General features: G+C 35.6%; 1 protein-coding gene across 2 annotated transcripts in view; it reads right to left on the bottom strand.

Annotated features, from left to right (window-relative positions):
- The window catches only part of KLHL24 (kelch like family member 24), a 40,858-nt gene that overhangs the window by 15,209 nt on the left and 14,541 nt on the right, over positions 1–11,108 (bottom strand). For both annotated transcript variants that reach the window (XM_029939796.1, XM_029939795.1), the window contains one exon: positions 8,320–9,300. In XM_029939796.1, coding sequence (XP_029795656.1) covers positions 8,320–9,239 — 920 coding nt within the window. In that variant the 5' untranslated portion in view covers positions 9,240–9,300. The remainder of the gene's footprint in view (positions 1–8,319; positions 9,301–11,108) is intronic.

Here is an 11,108-nt window from a genome sequence, read left to right on the forward strand (position 1 = left end):
TACACTGTAGAAAAGAATCTTGTTCACATAGAATAAAAATCACTTTTAGGAACCCAGAAAATCATATAACCCTAATCTAGTATACAGTAAAACATTATTGGAAGGACTGAAATATTATCAATACTATTTTCCAAATAATTCTAAAATGAGACTTATCTTTCTTTCCATAAAATTATCGTTTCCCAAAATTACACTTAAAATACCTCTAAAACAAATCCATGTGATAGTCCTTAAAGCCTTATTTATTGATTGATCAAAAATTGCTAAATACTGTCATTAGGGTTCAACCATTCCCAATTATGTTAATGTAAAATCAATATAACTATTATATTATAGAATTGTGTTTTATACTTTCCTTATAACATTTTACTTGTTTTATAGTTTCTCTTTGCTTAACCTTGCTTGCCTTTTTCAAGACTTCTTAGCCTAATAAACATATAATGTCTGTTTTTGTACCTTGGGACAAGAAGAGAAAATAGCACATAAAGCTAATGGCTAAAACAATAGTCCCACTTAAAACACACACACACACACACACACACACACACACACACACACACACAAAACAATTAGTCCCACTAAACAGAGGATCATTTCATGTCTAATGGAATGTGTTTTTGTTTGAAAGGATCAATAAACTAGTAATAATTTTGTTTGTATGGAAGGTCTTATTTGCAACCAAATGGCTTTTAACTTATTTAGAGACAAGTTTGGTGTTCTCATTATAGAGACTGTTAACCCAATAAAAGTTATTTTTATTCTTGAGCTTGAAAAATTTTTTATTTATGGCAGGGAGATGACAGCCTTAAAGGAAATAAGTTACTCCAGCTGATGATGGTAACTAGAACAAATAGACATTCAAGATGATACTATAGGATGAATAAAAGTCTGGATATCCAATTCAATCTATTTATGTATTTATTTGGTTTTTTTTCTTGAGAGAGTATGTGCAAGCAGGGGAGGGCAGAGGGAGAAGGAGTGAAAGAGTGAGAGAGAAGAAGAGAGAGAGAAAGAGAGAGAATCCCAAGAAGTCTCCATGCCCACCACAGAACCCAACTCCAGGCTTGATCTCATGACCCTGAGATCATGACCTGAGCTGAGACCAAGAGTCACTCAACTGACTGAGCCACCCAGGTGCTCCTCAATCTAATGTTTAGAGTGAATATGACTTTATTTTATTAATGTTTAATTAATTATTATTTATTTTATTAATGCTTTAAAATGAAAATTCTGATTTTGCTGTGATAAAATAACAAATATTTGCTGTTTCTGGGAATGTATGACAACCAAATTATCCTCTTTTCAAATTTACTCTGGTAATTATTGTTAAAAAATTTGTTATCCTCTTTTATCATGAATTTAAGATCAAATTAAAAGATTACATTCTTTGATTTATGTGAAAGATAAAATAATTATAAATCCATATGATATTCTAAACCTGATGAACAAAATGTGTAATAATTATTAGGCTCAGTTAAGAATCTTAAAAAGCAAAATACAGGATTGTCAGCTAAAATAACAGACCTACTTATTATTAAAGCCAAATATATCAGAGATAGGTGAACTGCCAAACTAACTCTCATTAACAAAAAAGAGGTCAATGGAAATGGTTAATGGGAAGAATAACTGAACATATTTGAAAAGCACAATAGGAAAGGCAGTATTTTCATATAGCAGGAAATTGGAAGGGAAAAGGGAAAGATGTTAGTAATATAATCTATTCACCATTCCAGACTTCAAAAATATCTGAAAACTGATCCACCAAACAAAATAACTGACTACAATAGAGATAGGAGACTTAACATCCTAAAGAGACTACCTGGTTCTCTAGTCTATAAGGTGTGATAGTTACTAAACTCAATGAATTAATATATTTAAAAAAAGAACTATGTATCAAAAGAGGAGGCTTGGTCAGTTATAGAAGCAACAAGTACATGAATGAAAAAGTAAATAATAATCACAGAGGCAAACATTTCCAGTGCCCACTCAAATTGTTTCTAAGGTTTCTACGTTAGCGAACTTGAACATTAACCTGTTCTTTGGTTATGGATATTTTTATGGTTGTGAAGACTTGCTCAAGCTATACTAGCTGAGAGGACTCTGATTCTAAAGCTCTACCAACTCTCTCTGTTTGGATTCCATGCTTGCCAAACAACCTTGGAAAACCCTCCCACTTAGTGCCTGTCCATACTAAGAAAATATTCTAAACAGAATGACTTAAAGATCTATATGTGCTGATATAGAATAATCTCCAAGAAACTAATAAGTGGTTAAAAACAAGGTGCAGAATGGAGTGTATAAAAAGATGTACGCAGGTATGTGTGCATATATACACACGTCCGCTTCTATATGCAAAGAATATTTCTAAAGAGTTAAAAAACTAGCAACAGGTATCCTTTGGGGAGAATTGATATATCAAAGGTAGAGGGAGACTTACATGTATACTTTTATGTAAAAATGTTTGAGTTAAAAATGAAAACAAACTAATATGGAGAAAAATGGTAAACTATGCATCCTATAGCATAATAGACTTAAAAAATTTTTAATGTTTATCTATTTTTGAGGAGGAAGAGACAGCACAAGCAGGGGAGGTGCAGAGCGGGGGCGGGGGGGAGACACAGAATCTGAAGCAGGCTCAGAACCTGATGTGGGGCTCAAACTCACGGACTGTGAGATCATGACCTGAGCTAAAGTTGGACACTTAACTCATTGAGTCACCCTGGCTCCCCAATAGATTATTATTCTTAAAAGGGACTGGAAAAAATTTAGAACACTGATTTTTAAAATACTTTTTTTTTTTTTAAGAGAGAGAGAGAGTGAACACACAAGTGGGGAAGAGAGGGAGAGGGAGAGAGAGAGGGAGGGAGAGGGGGGGAGAGAGAGAGAGAGAGAGAGAGAGAGAGAGAGAGAGAGAGAGAAACTCCATGCTCAGCATGAAACCTGATGCAGGGCTCAATCCCACTACCCTGGGATCATGACCTGAGCCAAAATCAAGAGTTGAATGCTCAACTGACTGAGCTACCCAGATGCCCCTAAAATACTATTTCTTAAAAAAAAATTAGAAGACTTATTTATTTTGAGAGAGACAGCAAATGGGGGAGAGGCAGAGAGAGAGAGAGAGAGAGAGAGAGAGAGAGAGGGAGGGAGGGGGAGAGAGAGAGAGAGAATCTTTTTTTTAATCTTTTTTAAAAATATTTTTTATTTATTTTTGAGAGACAGAGAGAGACAGCACAAGCAGGGGAGGCTCAGAGAGAGAGGGAGCTACAGAATCTGAAGCAGGCTCCAGGCTCTGAGCAGTCAGCACAGAGCCCAATGCAGAGCTTGAACCCATGAACCGTGAGATCATGACCTGAGCCGAAGCCAGACACTTAACCCGACTGAGCCACCTAGGCGTCCTGAGAGAGAGAATCTCAAGCAGGCTCCACGCTCAGCACAGAGCTGGACATGGGGCCAATCTCATGACTGTGAGACCATGACTTGTGCCAAAATCAAGAGTTGGCTGCTTAACTGACTGAGCCACCCAGCTCCCAACCCCCAGCCCCCAAATCTTAATCATATCTTTGTCTTCTCATTGGTTTCCAATAGGAACTTAAACCTTGTCTTCCTTATGGATATAATTCTCATTATATATTAACTGATAATTAGACAAGATAGACAATTATTAGAAATGTACTTAACTGATTCCAACCTCAAAATGATAAGGTTATTAAATCTTAGCTATCTCTATTCAAAATGGAATGTGGCAAAGAAGATCAAATTATACCATAGACATGAACCAATTATGCTTAAAATAAACCATATCAAGCATTTCTGTCTCTCAAATCACATTTCTTATTCTGTAAATGTATAGCACAAATTTATAATGTATTTTGATTGTTCATGAAACAAGTAAAATTTTTATTGTGCATTTTTGTATCACACTAGCATATGCACTTTTCATTTGGTATTTACAATTCTCACAATATTACAAAGTGGTATTAGGCTTATTTTACAGATGAGAAAACTGATAAGAGAAGTGAAAATGCTTTGCCTAAGGTCATGGAATTAAATATTTATATAGAGTCAGATCCTAATCCAACCCTGATTCTGAAGCCAGTATTCTGAACTTGGTCTCTACTGGTTTTTCTTCTATCAGGGTTTTACGACTGGTAGTGTAGATTATCAAAACTTTCAGGCTCTTAGATTGGCCCATATCCTTTTTCTAAGTAACCCTATCATACTTTTTCTAATTTAATGTATGTTGGAGTTTTCTCTCTCATTTGAGAGACACATGGATATATAGAGGTAGAATATTCAGTATGGATTGAGCTCCAGAGAATCCTTGGCACAGGATAAACATTGAAGAAATACTGGCCGATGTGAGGACTATAACTTAACTGTACAGAGGTAGGAACAGACTGTCATGACCCTAATCCAGAGTTAACTTTTACATCACTAAAGGTGGGATGACCAGATATGCTGTGTCTCTTAATGTAATGCCATACAATGCATACACATTACCTAGGATGAACTCTAGCCAAAAATATTTAACTTGTCCTCATCAAGCTGAAGCTTGTAGAGCTAACTTCCAGTCTCCAGGAAACATAGCTAAATTCAGCTAAGTAATACCATAAGGAAGCAACCTAATATGGAAGGTGGAATATTTTCCTGGGTAACTTACCCATCAGCAAGTTAAAATCATGAAAAAGAAACTGTTTCAGAATAAAAAATTTCATAGAAATAACCAGATGCAATGAGTGGTTCTCGATTGGATCAAGGTTCATTAAAGAACAGTTTGGGGGGTTAGGGAAATATGGGTATGGACTGGGTATTAGTTAATATGAAAATTATTATTGAGGTTCCTGGATGGCTCAGTCAGTTAAGCATCTGACTAGAGCTCAGGTCATGATCTCATGGTTCGTGGGTTGGAGCCCCATGTCAGATGTGTGCCCATAGCTCAGAGCCTTGCTTTGGATTCTGTGTCTTTGTCTCTCTCTGCCCCTCCCCCATCATGCTGTCTATCTGTCTGTTTCTCAAAATATAAATAAACATTAAATATTTTAACAAAAAAGTTCAGCTCATAACCTGAGCTGAAGTTGACGCTCAATTGCCCCTATGTTACTGTTTTAAAGATGCATCCTAAAGTAAAAACAAATGAACAAACAAAGAATTTAAAAAAAACTGGCTGAATGAATGGATGAATAAAAGAAAGAGAGAAGTCTGGGTTGGAGATACAGGTTTGATAGTCAATAGCATACATGGTAATTGAAACAAAAAGAACAGATGAGATAACCTGGAAGATATAAGGCAAGACAGAGAGATGTGAACCAAGGAGATCACAAATATTTCAAAGACCAGATATAGAACCATCAAATTGGAAAAGAGCAGCAGGAGCAGAAGACCGCAAAGAAGATAGTGTTTTAGAAGCTTGTGGAGGAGAGAGCTTCAAGAAAAAGTAAACAATCGATAATGTTGAAACCTAGTAAGAGATCAAGGTGAATAGACTACAAAGAGGCTAACGACAAATAGAAGGTCAGTGGTGACCTGAGTGAGAGGAGTTTCAGTAGAGTGACTGGAGCAGAAGTCAGAGGAGTGAACTGTACTTGAAGTGGAGACATCACTCCTCTTTCAGAGAAGTTTGGAGTTTCTCAGAAAGATGAGAACCTGTATAAACAATACACATTGTTCAGATAATGAAATTCCTAGTGGTTAGTACTAATATGCAGTAACAGATTAAGTGAGAGAATGTAAAAAACAGGAGGTGATGATAGAGTTTAAAATAAAGGATTTCTCTTTGCACTCCTCATGTAATGTCTACATAAAATAAATATCGTCAACTACACTTATAATAGTCTGCAAATTCATTGTAACTCTAGTTTGGTTTTTCCTACTTGCTCCCTAAATAAAGATGACACTGCAATCTTATATAGATATATTTCACTGTATGAAATGGATTGATTCCCTTAAAAACTGGATGTAAAATACATTTTTACAAATCAGGTAAGTGAATTTGAAAATTATTTATATTCTAAGCTTAATTATTTTTAGGCTGTAGTCTGATTTCATTTATGTCATATTTTTATAAATAATGTTAATAATTTAGTTTGATTTTACAACATATATTCCTTGGTCTCTAATTCTAACCTTATGTGTATACAGGAGATATGCAGGAATGGTATTATTAACCCTATCTGACCCCAAACCATTCTATCTGCTATAAGGGGATTCTGTTTAGAAAAATACACCATTTTGGGGTGCATGGGTGGCTTAGTTGGTTGAGCATCCAGCTCTTGATTTCAGCTCAGGTCATGATCCCAGGGTCGTGGGATCAAGCCCCATGTTCAGCTCTGCGCTGAGTGTGCAGCCTCCTTTAGATTCTCTCTCTCCCTTTTTGCCTCTCTCCTCAGTGCATGCACGCTCTCTCTCTCTCCTTCTCTCTTGCTAAAAGAATAGAAAGATACAAAATTTCTCCCTTGGAGGGATACTGTTTATCTAGAAAAGTTCTAGAACAGCCCCAGAGCTGTTCAGTGTTTGTTTTTTTTAATGTTAATTTATTTATTTTGAGAGAGAGAGGGAACACAAGCGGGAGAGGGGCAGAGAGAGAGGGAAAGAATCTCAAGCAGGTTCTGCACTGTTAGTTCAGAGTCTGATGTGGAGCTTGATCCCATGAACCATAAGATCGTGACCTGAGCCAAAATCAAGAGTTGGCGCTTAACCAGCTGAGCCACCCAGGCGTTCACAGTGAAGAATCTTGGTCTTTCACGTTTTTAAACTCAGCCCAAGTTTCATAATAGTCCTTAATAAAATAACAGCTGAAAAAATCAGTATATTTTATAATAAAATTGTATGTTTTTGTCCTTTAAGAACTGAAAATATTTTATATTTCTTTCTTAAAAAGCAATTACTACTTTTCATGAAACGTAATTGACTTTGAAGAAAAAGGTGCACTCTAAGCCTAATACAAAGCCATATTACATTAATTTTTATGTAGTTATAACTACCCAATACTGTATCCAAAACAGCTCAGACTGGGAGTTTTCTTAAAGTGGGTCAGACCTACACTATACTACATAAATAATAATTGCTAATAATTTTTAAGTACTTCCACGCATCACTTCTGATGATGAGCACCTTAAGAGTTATTGCATTTAATAGTTAGGTAAGTACTATGTATATCATCACTGTTACTTTACATATGAGGAGAGATATTAAATCTTACTGTATCCAAACTAGTGTAGATTTTAAAGACATGCTATCTCCTAATATGCTGAATTTTAATGACATATAAAACAATAATAATCAAAATTGAATCTAAAAATTTGGTTTGAGAACTATGCTTTAGTAAATTTATAGGGGATGTGGAGATGCTATGCACAAATAAACATCAGTTTCACAACAATATGACTATATTTAACACTACTGAGTGGTACACTTAAAAAATGGTTAAGAAGGTAAACTTATGTTATATGCTTTTTTTACCACAATTTAAAAAATTGCCTTTGTTAGAAAAACATTAGAAAGATTCTTTACTGTAATATTTATCACAATAGCCATTTCTTGCTTATTCGCAGTTTGGTACATTTAGTATTATTCCTTCAATTATTAAGGCATGGAGATTATTTTTCTATAGCTTATGAATTAAAATCGACATGTTTTTACAGAAATAACACATTGTAAGACAATATGAATATAGTAATGAATTGAATTCCCACCTCTAAACATAAATTTCTAAATTCTTTCTAATGATATGATTTTCATAATCAGAAAAAAATTTAAAAATTGAGATTGACATTAAATATAATAACCGTGGTAATGAGAAGAGATCTGAAACATGGGTTTTACATCCAAAAATCCACTCAACATATACCAGCTTATTTAGTTCACATTTATATTTCAAGTTGTGTTTGGAAAAAAGGGAGTCTGTAAATTTGCCAATTGTTTTTTATATGTAGAGACAATCCAAGAAAGTCTACCAAAGTCTTTAGTCTACTTTATATCCAAAGGCCCTCTGGAAAGAAAGATGAAATGATTTGGGACCCTATAAAGCTTAAGAAAAATAAGCAGAAATATGTTGAGTTGTGCAGAGCTGTAAAGACCCTGTGCCATACCCTTTCATAGCTCAGAACAATAACAAAAAATGTTACTGTTCAATCTCGTCTTCACTTGCAAAGGCGTTTATTTATTTGGGGGGTTATTTTAATGATTTATATAATCCAAAACAAATCTTAAATCATATAAAGCTACATGTAGACAATACTTAAAATGAGATTTCACTCAGGTTTAAAAATATTAAACAAATAAAAACTTGTGTTAATTACAGTTCATTTACAGTTTTCTCACCTGCGTGGCCTAGTCCTTGGGGACATCATTTCATTCCCAAGTATGTGGTACCGTCTTGCTTCATGCAGCAACTGGTAACACTCAGGAGAATTCTGGATCAATTGGTCCACCTCAACTGTTTGGACAAAGTAGTTGGGATGCAACAGAGGGAGTCTCACATGTGTTAGGAGCTCATGTAACAGTGGTCTTCTCAGATCAACAGCACGATAGACCCAACGCATGACAGCTTCAAAAACCATCTCCTCTTTACCAATAACAAGTTCATCACTACAAATATAATCAATAAGTTCATCTTTGTCAAGCTCCAGAAATTCTTCATGCTGGGACACATCCTCAAAAGTCTGTAACGCAAAATTCTTGCATTTTGTGAAGAGTGTTTTGAGGGAATGGGTATCAGCAAAGCGCTGGATTCCTAAGCAGTTACAAGGATCAAGTTGCTCCTCTAAGAACTTGGCACATGCATCACGGAGAACACTAATCTGAAAGAGGCTTGATGTTTCAAACAGATATTGTACATTCTCTGTAGTGATCTTTACTTTTCCAGTATAAACATACTGCAAAAAACATTCCATAGCTTCAGCTAAAATACCATTGATCTCAACCAACATTTCTCTGCTTTCTCTGTGGTCATTGCAAAACATAGCTCTGAAGTAGCTACTGCAGGCTGAAAGAACAGCTCTATGGCAAGGAAATTCTTTGCCTTCCACACAAATGATAACATCTGTGAATAAGCGGCTGTCTCGGAATTCATTGAATATCTGGAGTATGTTTTCAGCATGGGATGATCCTGAAGAGAAGTCAAAAAACTCATGGCCTGTCAGAGATTTAGGGTCCATTTCAAAAACTTTACGTTTAGTTGCTGGGGAATCACGCACCCCGAGATCCTCTCTGTTTAGTCTTCGTCCCAATATTAGTACCATTGTTACATCAGTTGACTATATAATTTTTGAGAAATGACTGTTAAGTATCTTCTTTATGTGGCTACAATAAAAAAAAAAGAAAACATTTCAACATATGAAAAATTCAGCACTCTACATAGTTTCATTTTGCTGTAAACGCTAGAACAAAATCACATAACATCTTATATGGGGCATAGAATATTACCACATCTTAATAAAAACTGCTAAATAAAATTTTGCGTTATGGGTATAATTTGCAATAGTACTCTTTAAGCCCACCCTCTAAAGGTATTCTGTAATTTGGGAATTATTAATAACCTCTGTCTCCCCTATTAAACAGCTGGGTTCCATCTACTTACTGTAGAGTTAAGTCAGAATGCTGTAAGACAAAGAATTTGACTATATTCAGAGTCCTAATATAAATATTTAATATCTTAATATAGTATTGCTAGAGGGGAATTCAGCTTTATCTACCAATAGCCTTTAAGAATATGTATATTGGGGCATCTGGCCAGCTAAGCTGGTAAAGCATACAGCTTTTTTTTTTAATGTTTTTTATTTATTTTTTGAGAGACAGACAGACAGCATGAGCAGGGGAGGGTCAGAGAGAGAGGGAGACACAGAATCTGAAGCAGGCTCCAGGCTTTGAGCTAGCTGTCAGTACAGAGCCCGATGCGGGGCTCGAACCCATGAACTGTGAGATCATGACCTGAGCTGAAGCTGGACGCTTAACCGACTGAGCATCCAGGTGCCCCAAGTATACAGCTCTTAATCTCAGGGTTGTAACTTCAAGTACCACATTGGGTGTAGAAATAAATCACTTAAAAGAAAAAAAAATATTGTTTGACCAGCAACTCCCTTTCTAGCAATCTATTCTAAAGAAATAATCAGGAATATGTGGAAAGATTTATTTACAGAGATATTCAATGATGTATTAATAGAAAATACTTCAGACAATCTAAATGCCCTACAATAGGAGATTAGTTAAACCACAATACATCTTAAGAGTGGAAGACAGTCTATGCAGCCATTTAAAATTATGTAGACTAGGGACACCTGGGTGGCTCAGGCAGGTGAGTGGCTGACTCTTATAGGAGCCCTGTGTGGGGCTCTGCACTGACAATGCAGAACCTGCTTGGAATTCTCTGTTCCTCCCCGACTTGCAGGTATACACTCTCTCTCAAAATAAATAAATAAACCTAAAAAAACTTTTTAAAATTATGTAGACTATTTAATGATATGGGCAAGTATTTATCAGAGTGTAAGTAAAAAACAGATCATAAAATACGTGCTAAAAAACAGAAAAATATATCAGTGGTTTTAGGGATAGAAAAAAGGAAACACATTTGCTAAGACAGTAATTTATTTATCTTGTTTTATTCTATTTTCCCAATTTCCACGATAAATATGTAGTACTTTGTTTTCAGATTTTTATTTTTTAAATTTATTTTTAAGTTTATTTATTTTTGAGAGAGAGAGACACAGAGACAGAGACAGAGCATGAGTGGGGGAGGAGCAGAGAGAGAGGGAGACGCAGAATTCGAAGCAGGCTCCAGGCTCTGAGCTGTCAGCACTGAGCCCGATGTGGGGCGCGAACTCACAAACTGTGAGATTATGACCTGAGCCGAATCTGGACCCTCAAACAACTGGGCCACCCAGGAGCCTTTGTTTTCAGATTTTTAAAACACATATTTCTATGCCCTTCTCCCTTTCACTTAATAAGAAACATCTCCAAACTTCTCACAGAAATGACTATGAATAGGTAAACTAATGGACTGAGACACTGGGCTGTGGCTATCCTCTTAACTTTTGATTTTTAAGGTGGCCCTTCTACTGCTACTCTTTTCACATCTCTATAAGTTAATATGTGATCCAAAATGTATTTGTAAT

This window comes from Suricata suricatta, chromosome 5, assembly GCF_006229205.1.
Source record: "Suricata suricatta isolate VVHF042 chromosome 5, meerkat_22Aug2017_6uvM2_HiC, whole genome shotgun sequence".
NCBI classification, from domain to species: Eukaryota; Metazoa; Chordata; class Mammalia; order Carnivora; family Herpestidae; genus Suricata; species Suricata suricatta.